Below are 13936 nucleotides of genomic sequence, written 5' to 3' on the forward strand. Positions count from 1 at the left end.
GAGTTGTCATCCATTGAATCTCACTTTCCACCAGTATACAATCAATTATCACATGTTTTTTTTATTTTTTTTATTCCTACTTTTTTACACAGGACAAGATCTTGCTGGAAGCTTTCCGAGATTGCCACAAACTCTTGCAGCAGTGCAATAATCAGCCCTTCCGCAGGGAAGCGGCTGACAACTACATGTGTAAACAGATCCTCAATGTTCGACCCTACAAAGTGTCTCAGGAGCCCGTCAGCATTCATCTACCCCTCTCTAGGCTGCTAGCAGGTGAATGAAATTACACTCAACTGTATTTTATGTGTTTTCTGTGAATTTATTCCAATGTCTTCCGATGTCGCCTCTAGGCTTGTATGTACTCGTCTGCAAGAACGGATTATATGATCAACTGTGGGACAAAGTAAGTCAGCTACTGTGCTCAGAATTGAGATTATTATGGTTTTATTGTTATTATTTTCAGTCACCAGACACTATGTTTTCATTGGTGAATTGCACCATTTTAATATTATTAAATGATTAAACTTGGGTTTTCTCCGGGTACTCCGGTTTCCTCCCACATTCCAAAAACATGCTAGGTTAATTAGCGACTCCAAATTGTCCATAGGTATGAATGTGAGTGTGAATGGTTGTTTGACTTCCTTTATTGTCATTGCACAATAACACAGCAGTGAAATTGCCAACGAAATGTCGTTGCCTGGCTCCCATATAATACCAGATACATAAGAAGGTGGTCGAGTGGTTAGCGTGCAGACCTCACAGCTAGGAGACCAGGGTTCAATTCCATATTCGGCCATCGAATGAGTTCTCCTCCTATTTTGTGTGGAAGTGGTAACTTTTTGGCTTCTTATTTTGTCTTTCCCAACCCTGGGCCATCTCTGTGTGGAGTTTGCATGTTCTCCCCGTGCATGCGTGGGTTTTCTCCGGTTTCCTCCCACATTCCAAAATCAGAATTGAGATTATTATGGTTTTATTGTTATTATTTTCAGTCACCAGACACTATGTTTTCATTGGGGAATTGCACCATTTTAATATTATTAAATGATTAAACTTGGGTTTTCTCCGGGTACTCCGGTTTCCTCCCACATTCCAAAAACATGCTAGGTTAATTAGCGACTCCAAATTGTCCATAGGTATGAATGTGAGTGTGAATGGTTGTTTGTCTATATGTGCCCTGTGATTGGCTGGCCACCAGTCCAGGGTGTACCCCGCCGCTCGCCCTGAAGACAGCTGGGATAGGCTCCAGCACCCCCTGCGACCCTCGTGAGGAAAAGCGGTAGAAAATGAATGAATGAATAAAATTTTCTAGAGGGCTAGGAGACCCGGGTTCAATTCCACCCTCGGCCACACTTGGCATGCGTGGGTTTTCTCAGGATACTCTGACTTCCTCCCACATTCCAAAAACATGCTAGGTTAATTAGCGACTCCAAATTGTCCATAGGTATGAATGTGAGTGTGAATGGTTGTTTGTCTATATGTGCCCTGTGATTGGCTGGCCACCAGTTAAGGGTGCAGACAGCTGGGATAGGCTCCAGCTACCCCCGCGACCCTCGTGAGGATAAGCGGTAGAAAATTAATGAAGGGGCTGCACGGTGATTGAGTGGATAGCGCACAGGCCTCACTGCTAAAACACCCAAGTTCAATTCCACCCTCTGCCATCTCTGTGTGGAGTTTGAATGTTCTCCTCGTCATTCCCCGTTTCCTCCCACATCCAAATGGTCCATTGGTATGAATGTGAGTGTGAATGGTTGTTTGTCTATATGTGCCCTGTGATTGGCTGGCCACCAGTCCAGGGTGTACTACCACCTCTCGCCCCGAAGACAGCTGGGATAGGCTCCAGCAACCCCTGCGACCCTCGTGAGGATAAGCGGTAGAGAATTGTTGGAGCCAACTTGTGCAATTTCTTAAAAAAACCATTTCAATAGCTTACCAGTAAATCCCCACTTTTCCACCGTGTTCATTTGTGCCTTCTTGCCGACAGGAAAGTTACGACTTCGCCACTCTGGCTGAGCATCCTCTGCGCTGTGTGGTGCTGGCTGCACAGGTATCAGCTGAAATGTGGCGCAGGAACGGGCTCTCTTTGGTCAGCCAGGTGAGATGCACAGATTTTTTTTTTTGGGGGGGGGGGGGGGGGGAATAATCCTTATTCTGGGTTCTTTATAATAATAGAATAATAATTGTTGTTTCCTGTTTGCTTTCCCATGGTTAGGTGTACTACTACCAGGATGTGAAATGCAGAGACGAGATGTACGATAAAGACATACTCATGCTTCAGGTCGGTTTATTTCTATCTGCTGTTATGATAGCAATTTCAGGCCTCACAGCTAGGAGACCCGAGTTCAATTCCACACTCGGCCATCTCTGTTTGGAGTTTGCATGTTCTCCTCGTGCATGCGTGGGTTTTCTCCGGGTACTCCGATTTTTTCCCACATTCCAAAAACATGCTAGGTTAATTAGCGACTCCAAATTGTCCATAGGTATGAATGTGAGTGTGAATGGTTGTTTGTCTATATGTGCCCTGTGATTGGCTGGCCACCAGTCCAGGCCAAAGACTGCTGGGATAGGCTCCAGCACCCCTGTGACATTCGTGAGGATAAGCGGTAGAAAATGAATGAATGAATGAATAATAGATATCAAGGCTGCAAGGTTAACTAGTGGTTAGCACGCAGGCCTCACAGCTAGGAGACCCGAGTTCAATTCCACACTCCGCCATCTCTGTGTGGAGTTTGCATGTTCTCCCCGTGCATGCGTGGGTTTTCTCCGCGTACCCTAGAGGGGCTGCACGGTGGACGAGTGGTTAGCGCACAGGCCTCACTGCTAAAAGACCCAAGTTCAATTCCACCCTCTCTGTGTGGAGTTTGAATGTTCTCCTCGTCATTCCCCGTTTCCTCCCACATTCCACAAACATGCTAGGTTAATTAGCATCTCCAAATTCTCCATAGGTATGAATGTGAGTGTGAATGGTTGTTTGTCTATATGTGCCCTGTGATTGGCTGGCATCCAGCCCAGGATCTACCCTGATGCATTGTGAGGATAAGCGGCATAGAAAATGAATGAATGGATGGATTTCAAATGGCCTAATATGTAAGGTGTTACATTTTGTAAATAACTCCATTTCTGTCTCACAGATTGCTGCTTCTAGAATGGACGGCAACCATTTTCTCATGCTCATCCTGTTAAGATTTGAGCTCTTTAATTTCTTCAATGGAAGCTGTTCCAGCAGAGACCATGTAAGTCCCTTCTCAGCTGGTCATACAAGCGTCCAACGCTTCAACGTACGTTTTACGTCTACATTTACAGAATGAATTAGTGCAGTGGAATCGACTGACTGAAGAGATGCTTTACCTCCTTATCGTCATAGTCGGTACTGATTCTTTTCAGTTCAGTTATTTAGTTAAGTTGATTTACGGGGTATGATTCGACTGACTAATGTTCTTCCAGGTGAGCGCTACGTCCCCGGAGTCAGTAACGTGACCAAAGAGGACGTGACAATGAGGGAGGTCATCCACCTGCTGTGCATTGAGCCAATGGCACATAGTAGTCTGGTCAAAGGCCTGCCAGATAATGTAAGATATATTATTTTGCTTTATATTATGGCAGGGGTCTCAAACTCAATTTACCTGGGGGCCACTGGAGCTAGGGTCTGGGCGAGACTGGGCCGCATCAGGTTTTCCAAAAAAAAAACAAAAACGCATTTATTAAAAACAGAAAAATATACAAACTTTTTTCAGTGCTTTGGTTCCGATTTTTTGTAAAATTTTAATTTTTTTCTTAAATTTTTTTTTCTTTTTATGTAAACAGAAAAAAATCAGGTATACTTGTTAATTTGACCCAGCATGTATAGCAGGGGTCTCAAACTCAATTTACTTGGGGGCCACTGGAGCTAGGGTCTGGGTGAGAATTGGCCGCATCAGGTTTTAAAAAAAAAAAAAAAAAAAACGCATTCATTAAAAATAGAAAAATTAATAAACTTTGCTTTCGTTTCGATTTTCTACAAGAAAAGCTCTGATAAAACATTCCACTGTTCTCAAATATCTTACTTTTTATTTTTCTACACAAAATAAGATAAAAAATAAATAAACAAATCAAGAATAATCACTAATATCACTAATAAATAAATATAATAATAATAATAAAACGGCAAATAATAAAAACTTAAGAAACCACATATAGTTGGTGGGTAGACAAATTATTTTTTTCAGATTAAAATGAACAAAGCATTATTAGAGCCCTGTAGACATGACAAAACACGACTATAGTCACATTTATACTCTTTTTATTTACAACATATTGCGCAACTGCAGGGTCTTGAGACACATGCTAACTCGCAAACTAGAGAGCTAGCGACATAAACGGTAGCCTTCAAGTTATTTCCTTTAAACTTAAATAGCCAAAAACTTACCACTTCCACACGGATAGGGAGGATAACTATTAACAGTTATTTAACCTTTAACATGAACATTAATCAAACGTAATAATTTTTTCTGGGTACATGATACCATACAGCATCCATATCAAAACTTGCGCGGGCCGCACTAACATTAAACTTTCATATCAAGGCGGGGGCCTCAAACTAGTGCCGCATGTTTGAGACCCCTGGTTTAGATCTTGTAACCCTGTTAGCATTGTGCCTGGTTTCTTTGAACAGAAGATGTGGAAAGCATCAATTTGTCTTGTTCACTGTAATGAAACAACACGGGCCGCTTGTTTGAGACCCCTGTATTATGGAGTCAATATCTTTGTTTATAAAATACACAGTTAAGTGTCACATTATTTGCAGGAGAGCCATGAAACAGGTCTGGAGTCTGTGATCAGCAAAGTTGCCACATTCAAGTATGTCACTGACTCGGAATCAGCAAGTTGGATGTGTTTTCAGGGCAGGAATTTTTATAAAAAAAAAATTTTTTAATTTTCTGTGTAGGAAACCAGGGGTGTCAGGTCATGGGTTATATGAGGTGAAAAAGGAGCATCTGGTCCAGTTCAACCCTTTCTTCTACCATTATTCAAGATCACAACACAGCAAGGTACCATTAATGCTCATTTAAAATGGCTCTCATTTAAAATATCACTCACTTTATTCTCATATTTGATGTGATCTAGGCTGAAGAGTCGCAAAAGAAGAGGCGTATTCAGGAGGGCACAGATAAAGGTGAAGGCTTAAAGATGATGTCTTCGCTGCACCGCTCTTCTGTATTTCACATACTTATGACCTCCATCGATTTTTCATCTCAGCGCTGCGTCCTCCGGCGCCGCCTCCCTTCTGCCCGGCATTCTCCGGCATCGTGCGTCTGCTTTGCTGCGACATCCTCGTCCACGTCCTCAGACGAGTCCTGCAGAGGGCAGCAGAAGAAAAGTCCACTCACTGGACGGAAATAATGATCCAGCGGGTAACACATTTTTCGCATTTCATTGTACAGTACGCCGAGAGGCTTAAATTTTTAAGGCTAATCCAGATATAGCCATAAGCAAATTTAATACAGTAAACCTCGGATATATCGGATTCAATTGTTCCCACTGGTTTTGTCCGATATAAGCGAAATCCGTTATATGCGTATACCGGAAAATGTGCGTTTTACGCATATATCGGATTTATATCCGGTATATGCGTAAATCGGATTTTATCCGTTATAAAAAGGCACTTCCTTGACTATGTTTCCAATGTACCTGGACGCGCAGGCAACGCTGCAAACGCTGCAAATGACGTCGTATAGCGGCCTGTCACGATTCGGCGAATCGGAGCGCCACGATGCGGCCATCCGATATATGCGAGGGAAATTTCATGGAAATGCATTGGAACGGGACTGGAGATTTTGTCCGAAATAGGCGAAATCCGTTATAAAAAATCCGATATATGCAATGAATTTTTATTGGAAATGCATTACAGAAAAATCTGTTCTTTTTTATCTGTCCGTTTTTGAGCGAATTTCCGATATATCCGAGTCCGATATCTATATATATATATAAAAATATATATAAAATGTAATATTGCATGCTCACATTTTTTCTGTATCATACAGGCCCTGCACCTTATAGGCCAGTCATTGCTTGAAGAAAAAAAACAGCTCGAGGACAGCACTGTAGAGGAAGTGACCTTTGATTTCAGCCTGAAGGCTCGCAGTAAGTCCACTTCTTCTTGGGACGTACGGAACATAAAATTGAAAATCGTTCCTTCCTGTTCCCACAAAATGTGCCGTTTAATTGTGTTTTTTGTTCTTACCAGAAGTTGGTGCCGAACACGGCAAGTCTGTGTACCTCTTGCTGTCAAAAATGAAGAGCGCCCGTTCGCTTGAAGCGCAAAAAGACATGATCTTGTGGCTTCTACAGGTAGATTTCTCATTTACCCAGTTTGCATTTCAGAAATTATGTGTTTTATTTATTTATTTTTTTACAAAAAGTACCTCTAATGCAGGGGTCTCAAACTCAATTTACTTGGGGGCCACTGGAGCTAGGGTCTGGGCGAGACTGGGCCACATCAGGTTTTCCAAAAAAAAAAAAAAAATGCATTTATGAAAAACAGAAAAATGAATAAACTTAAATAAAACTAAAGCGCTGATAAAACATTCCACTGTTCTCAAATATCTTACTTTTTATTTTTCTACACAAAATAAGATGAAAAATAAATAAACAAATCAAGAATAAAGAAAATCAATCAATCAGTAATAAATAAATAAATATAATAATAATAATAAAACAGCAAATAATAAAAAATTAAGAAACCACATATAGTTGGTGGGTAGACAAATTATTTTTTTCAGATTAAAATGAACAAAGCATTATTAGAGCCCTGTAGACATGACAAAACACGACTATAGTCACATTTATACTCTTTTTATTTACAACATATTGCGCAACTGCAGGGTCTTGAGACACATGCTAACTCGCAAACTAGAGAGCTAGCGACCTAAACGGTAGCCTTCAAGTGATTTCCTTTCAACTTAAATAGCCAAAAACTTACCACTTCCACACGGACAGGGAGGATAACTATTAACAGTTATTTAACCTTTAACATGAACATTGAGCCACGGCACGTTTTTTACATTGTAAAAATCTTGTGGCACACCACTAACCAAAAATGTTCCAAAATGTCACCACGACCTCACACGTGCATCAATAAGTCTATCGGAGGAACAAGGTAGGTGTTGCCACACGGACCAATATTACATTGCTATACTAGTCTTTACACCACAGACACTCCACAGTAGCCACGTTTTTACATCACCACGTTTTCTCTTTCCGAATGACCTTTCGGGAAACAATGGTATCCATAGAAAGGAATATTCCAATCTCTTGTCTACATGCGCCGTGTGAAAAGCAACCAGAATAGTCAATAGGGCATGCCCAGTAAAACGTAAACATCAACATCACGTGATACCGGCTTCCCCCGAGTTATTCTTTCACTTGTTGGAATAACTCCGTATTGCCAGTTTTTCGTCTGTCCAGTCTTGGAATTTAGTTTGCTTAGTCCAGTGCCGATTGCTGGCCTCCATTTTTAAAAGTGAAGAACGTCTGGATCTGCGTGTTACGTCATATCTGAGCATGCGCTGAAAGAACGCACCTGGGATAAATTTAAACAGGAAAATATCAAATTCAATCTTGCTAATATTTTATAATTAAACTCGGGACATTTATTTTCTTTTTTAATAAAACTGGACTTATGAATAACGTATAGAAAGGTTTAGATTCTGTTCCACAGATGGCGCTAATGCATACGAAAGCTGCTTGCCAACCGCCAATAAACAACAGAAGAAGAAAAACACCACGAAGAAGAACGTGTACTTGCTTTTATTCAACTCCATTCTTCTGTAAAGTGTCTTTGAGTATTTTGAAAAGCGCTATACAAATAAAATGTATTATTATTATTATTTTTATTAGATGTTTGAGATCGTCAAGTGCCTCAGAGAGAAGTCCAGTCCAACTACCTCCATGAGCATGGATACAAGCAAGCCTGAGGAGGTAAACTGCAGGCACTTTTGTCCATGTGACATTTACTGCCCCTTGTCACATTCGCTGTGTTTGCTTCAGAGTGCTCAGGACAAAGAAAAAGCTGAGCGCAAACGGAAAGCCGAAGCCGCTAAACTTCACCGCCAGAAAATCATGGCCCAAATGTCGGCCATGCAGAAAAACTTCATCGAATCCAACAAGATGCTTTATGAAAACATGCCAGAGAGTGGCATGCAAGGAGAGCCTGTCACGTCTACGGAAAGGTGAGATGATCGAAATAACTTTTATAGTACCAACAATCTGACTTATTATTTCCGTTCCCCCAACAGCTCCATGGAGCAGAAGGAGCTGTGCGTCGCTGTGGGGCCCCAAAGAGGGTCCACACCCGCAGAGAGGGAGGTGTTGACCTGCATTCTTTGTCAGGAGGAACAGGAAGTGGCGGCCCAGGCTCCGGCCATGGTGCTAACGGCATGTGTCCAGAGGTCCACAGTGTTGACTCAGTGCAGAGGAAAGATGCCCACGACCGGTGCTGAAGGTCGGCCCACCATTCACTAATACTTACGTACTACCACTTACTGTTACTACTACAACTACCACTAGCTACTCATGTTTCACTGTTTTATAGTTAGATACTAAGTTTAATCTCCAATATGACTCTTATTGTGTGGAAATATGGGCTAATAACTACAAAAAAAAGCAATCTTCACTCATTAAATGTACTGCAAAAAAGGTCAGTAAGGATAATTCATAATGCCGCCTACAGAGAACATACTAACTCCTTATTTCTAAAATCACAAATACTTCAACTTGCTGATATAGTTCATCTTCAAACAGCTAAAATAATGCATAAGGCTAAAAATAACCAATTAGCTAAAAATGTCATCCAATACTTCTCTACAAGAGAGGAGAAATATGATCTCAGGGAAGAACTACATTTGAAACACTTCTATGCTAGGACTACGTTATGCTAGCCATAGCATTTCAGTATGTGGAATCAAACTATGGAATGGATTGAGTAAGGACCTCAATTCAGATTCCCCCTTTGTGTATAAATTAAATTAAATTAAATTAAATTAAATTAAATTAAATTAAATTAAATTAAATTTAATTTAATTTAATTTAATTTAATTTAATTTAATTTAATTTAATTTAATTTAATTTAATTTAATTTAATTTAATTTAATTTAATTTAATTTAATTTAATTTAATTTAATTTAATTTAATTTGATATAATGTGATACAATGTGATACAATGTGATACAATGTGATACAATGTGATACAATGTGATACAATGTGATACAATGTGATACAATGTGATAAAAAATGATAAAATAAAATACATTAAAATACATTAAAATAAAATAGAATACATTAAAATAAATTAAAAATAAATTAAAATAAATTAAAATAAGTTAAAATAAAATAAATACATGTAAACTATATTAGGAAAGCAGGAAGTGAACAAATGTAACAGTTACTGATTGTAAAAGTACCAGATGGAGGGGTAGGATTTAATAAGCTTTGCTTCTTCCTACTCCTTTTGGACATGTGGAACTGTGAACTGATTATGTGATGCATTCAATTGTAATCTGATGCATGTTCAAATGAAATTAAACCATAAAAAAATTAAAATTTTTAAATTAAAAACATTTTTTTAATAAAAAAAAAACTTAAATTATATTAGAAAGGCAGGACGTGAACAAATGTAACAGTTACTGATTGTAAAAGTACCAGATGGAGGGGTAGGATTTAATAAGCTTTGTTTCTTCCTACTCCTTTCGGACATGTGGAACTGTGAACTGATTATGTGATGCATTCAATTGTAATCTGATGCATGTTCAAATGAAACAAAAACATTACCATTACAAAGCAAAGCAGACTTGTCTTGTAAAATGTAATTTTCACTCCCCAGGAAACATAATCGGAGGAAGTAGCCTTCTAACTTAGCTTTTTTAAAAGTTGCCAAGTTATTAAGTGAGATTGTATTTATATGTTCATTACAGCAATGATGAAATACCACATCTAATATTATTAATGTTTTTTTTTTTTCAATGAACAGCCACATCCTACCCATCATTCATGCCTCCTGAACTGGCCGTGGGCACCCACACGGGCAGCTGTGGGCATGTCATGCACGCGACATGTTGGCAAAAGTAAGTAAGCCATACCAGCCTCTGTGCTTTTACTGTATATACGTGTACATTGCTGTGTTTACTTATTTATATCTTTCATTAGATATTTTGAAGCAGTCCAGAATACAACCAGGAACCGTCTTCACGCCGAACTCATCATCGACCTCGAAAACGGGGAGTACCTGTGTCCTCTGTGCAAGTCTCTATGCAATACCGTTGTCCCCCTCATCCCTTTGGAGTCCCTCGTGTTCAACTAGTGAGTCTGATCCACCTTGTCCGCTGTCGCTTCTGCCACAACCATGAACTGAGTTAGTTGTGTTGTGTTGTGTTCGTGTTTGCAGTGAAAATGCTGAGATAATTGGTCAACATTTGACTCTGACTCGCTGGGTCCAGATTCTTGAGGCCAGGATTAAAGGACTCAAGGCCGTCACTCAGGATAACGGTGAGAGGAGATACTATTATAAATGATATACAAGTATTAGGATTTCACTCCTTACACCTCATAGCAAACAAAATAGTAAACAAAAGGTGCATTCATGGACGTCATGTTATTTTTGCCACCCACCAGTTGAGAATCACTGCTTTAGATGTTGTTGGTTTTTGGTGTCCTCATGAATCAGATGTCGCTTTTTGTTTTTTTTTTCCCCATTTTTTTGGGTGATTGCAGCATAATGTCGGCTGCACGGTGGACGAGTGGTTAGCACACAGGCCTCACAGCTAGGAGACCCGAGTTCAATTCCACCCTCAGCCATCTCTGTGTGGGGTTTGCATGTTCTCCCTGTGCATGCATGGGTTTTCTCACACATTGGCGACTCCAAATTGTCCATAGGTATGAATGTGAGTGTGAATGGTTGTTTGTCTATATGTGCCCTGTGATTGGCTGGCCACCAGGGTGTACCCCGCCTCTCGCCCCAAGACAGCTGGGATAGGCTCCAGCACCCCCGTGACCTTCGTGAGGAAAAAGCGGTAGAAAATGAATGAATGCAGCATAATGTCGGTTGCACGGTGGTCGAGTGGTTAGCACACAGGCCTCACAGCTAGGAGACCCAAGTTCAATTCCACCCTCAGTCATCTCTGTGTGGAGTTTGCATGTTCTCCCTGTGCATGCGTGGGTTTTTTCCCCACATTCCAAAAACTCCAAATTGTCCATAGGTATGAATGTGAGTGTGAATGGTTGTTTGACTTCCTTGATCGTCATTGCACAATAACACAGCAATGAAATTGCCAACGAAATGTTGTTGTCTGGCTCCCATATAATAATAATATATAATATAATAATAATAATGTGGGCTGCACGAGTGGTTAGCGCGCAGACCTCACAGCTAGGAGACCAGGGTTCAATTCCACATTCGGCCATCTTTGTGTGGACATTGCATGTTCTCCTTGTACATGCGTGGGTTTTCTCCGGGTACTCCGGTTTCCTCCCACATTGCAAAAACATGCTAGGTTAATAGACGACTCCAAATTGTCCATAGGTTTGAATGTGAGTGTGAATGGTTGTTTGACTTCCTTTATTGTCATTGCACAATAACACAGCAGTGAAATTGCCAACAAAATGTCGTTGCCTGGCTCCCATATAATACCAGATACATAAGAAGGTGGTCGAGTGGTTAGCGTACAGACCTCACAGCTAGGAGACCAGGGTTCAATTCCACATTCGGCCATCAAATGAGTTCTCCTCCTATTTTGTGTGGAAGTGGTAACTTTTTGTCTTCTTATTTTGTCTTTCCCAACCCTGGGCCATCTCTGTGTGGAGTTTGCATGTTCTCCTCGTGCATGCGTGGGTTTTCTGCGGGTACTCCGGTTTCCTCCCACATTCCAAAAACATGCTAGGTTAATTAGCGACTCCAAATTGTCCATAGGTATGAATGTGAGTGTGAATGGTTGTTTGTCTATATGTGCCCTGTGATTGGCTGGTCACCAGTCCAGGGTGTACGCCACCTCTCGCCCCGAAGACAGCTGGGATAGGCTCCAGCACCCCCACGAAAATGAATGAATGCAGCATAATGTTTTGTTTTTTGGTGTATTTGTCAGAAAGGTTCTGTTTAAGTCATGTCTTGATTATTATTGGTTATTTTATTAATGTGTGTCTCAGTACTTAATAGGATATTTCAACACTTTCTCCCTCAGATGTCAACATGGAAAACACTAATAATGACAACTCGGTGTTATGCGGAGAAGGTCAACCGGATTTCAGATCCATCCTGAGCTACGGAGTACAAGAACCGTAAGGAATTCTCCTTTAATGTTATTATTTCCGTCCTTTTGCAACCTAATCCTTAGTCTTTTTTTTTTTAATTTGATGCCCGTAGGAGAAAATTCTCTGACAGTATAGCAGAGATGCTGGTTGTGTGCGCCACCACCGTTCACAGGGTGGGGCTTCAGACGGTACCCAATGAGCTGTGTCCACGTGTGCCCCTCATGGCCTGGAATACCTGTGCCTTCACTATTCAGTCCATTGGTATGACATTCATTTTTTTTCGTTAAAGTTTACTTTTACTAAATTTCATGCTTTGTCTTCATAGAGAACATATTACAGGAAGAGGACAAACCACTTTTTGGGTCCTTACAAAACCGACAGGTTCGTATGCATGCAATATGATAAATGTCTTCATAAGTCAGAATAAAATTCGACTTTTTTTTTTTTTACTAGCTGGCAGGTCTGAAGGCGACGGTTCAATTCTCAGCAGCACAGAGAATTAAGTGCTCGCAGGCAGTGATCCAAAGACACTTCACTGACATGTTAGCAGGTATTATGTACCTTCAGGACCCATTTACATTTTTTTTACCCTCATGCACGACATTTTAAGATTATTAACTCGTGTCTACTTACAGTGTTGCTGCCGGTCACAAGCAGAAAGAACACGCCGTCTATTCTGGAAGTGGATTTCTTCCATCTTCTGGTAGGCTGAATGACGACAATGTTGTTTATTATGCATTTGTTTCAGTTGATTGACATGCACAGCATACTACAGTAAACCTCGGATATATCGGATTCAATTGTTCCCACTGGTTTTGTCCGATATAAGCGAAATCCGTTATATACGTATACCGGAAAATGTCCGTTTTACGCATATATCGGATTTATATCCGGTATATGTGTAAATCGGATTTTATCCGTTATAAAAAGGCACTTCCTTGACTATGTTTCCAATGTACCTGGACGCGCAGGCAACGCTGCAAACGCTGCAAATGACGTCGTATAGCGGCCTGTCACGATTCGGCGAATCGGAGCGCCACGATGCGGCCATCCGATATATGCGAGGGAAATTTAATGGAAATGCATTGGAACGGGACTGGAGATTTTGTCCGAAATAGGCGAAATCCGTTATAAAAAATCCGATATATGCAATGAATTTTTATTGGAAATGCATTACAGAAAAATCGGTTCTTTTTTATCTGTCCGTTGTGAGCGAATTTCCGATATATCCGAGTCCGATATATCCGAGGTTTACTGTACTAAATACCAGAAATGACAACCTAACCTCTAACTCTTTGTTAAATTAGCAAAAATAATAATAAATAATAATAATAATTAGGGGCGGCACGGCGGTCTAGTGGTTAGCACGCAGACCTCACAGCTAGGAGAACAGGGTTCAATTCCACCCTCGGCCATCTCTGTGTGGAGTTTTGTGTGGGTTTTCTCCGGGTACTCCGGTTTCCTCCCACATTCCAAAAACATCCGATATATGCAATGAATTTTTATTGGAAATGCATTACAGAAAAATCGGTTCTTTTTTATCTGTCCGTTGTGAGCGAATTTCCGATATATCCGAGTCCGATATATCCGATATTTACTGTAATAAGTGCCTCTGAAAATATCATGAGAGGTGTTTCGTCTTTGTTTATGTATTTGTCTGTT

The 13936-nt window shown here is 40.5% G+C and overlaps 1 protein-coding gene across 1 annotated transcript in view; it reads left to right on the plus strand.

Annotated features, from left to right (window-relative positions):
* The window catches only part of ubr1 (ubiquitin protein ligase E3 component n-recognin 1), a 37484-nt gene that overhangs the window by 13270 nt on the left and 10278 nt on the right, over positions 1-13936 (plus strand). Inside the window, exons 15-38 of the mRNA XM_058091193.1 lie at positions 93-273; positions 351-403; positions 1982-2092; positions 2210-2275; positions 3129-3230; positions 3301-3364; positions 3442-3566; positions 4781-4833; positions 4922-5024; positions 5101-5149; positions 5233-5387; positions 6018-6117; positions 6221-6324; positions 7873-7953; positions 8023-8204; positions 8271-8476; positions 10002-10095; positions 10178-10330; positions 10416-10516; positions 12205-12301; positions 12387-12535; positions 12600-12655; positions 12728-12824; positions 12910-12977. Coding sequence (XP_057947176.1) covers positions 93-273; positions 351-403; positions 1982-2092; positions 2210-2275; positions 3129-3230; positions 3301-3364; positions 3442-3566; positions 4781-4833; positions 4922-5024; positions 5101-5149; positions 5233-5387; positions 6018-6117; positions 6221-6324; positions 7873-7953; positions 8023-8204; positions 8271-8476; positions 10002-10095; positions 10178-10330; positions 10416-10516; positions 12205-12301; positions 12387-12535; positions 12600-12655; positions 12728-12824; positions 12910-12977 — 2550 coding nt within the window. The remainder of the gene's footprint in view (positions 1-92; positions 274-350; positions 404-1981; positions 2093-2209; positions 2276-3128; positions 3231-3300; positions 3365-3441; positions 3567-4780; positions 4834-4921; positions 5025-5100; positions 5150-5232; positions 5388-6017; positions 6118-6220; positions 6325-7872; positions 7954-8022; positions 8205-8270; positions 8477-10001; positions 10096-10177; positions 10331-10415; positions 10517-12204; positions 12302-12386; positions 12536-12599; positions 12656-12727; positions 12825-12909; positions 12978-13936) is intronic.

Source organism: Doryrhamphus excisus, chromosome 13, assembly GCF_030265055.1.
Source record: "Doryrhamphus excisus isolate RoL2022-K1 chromosome 13, RoL_Dexc_1.0, whole genome shotgun sequence".
Lineage (NCBI taxonomy): Eukaryota > Metazoa > Chordata > Actinopteri > Syngnathiformes > Syngnathidae > Doryrhamphus > Doryrhamphus excisus.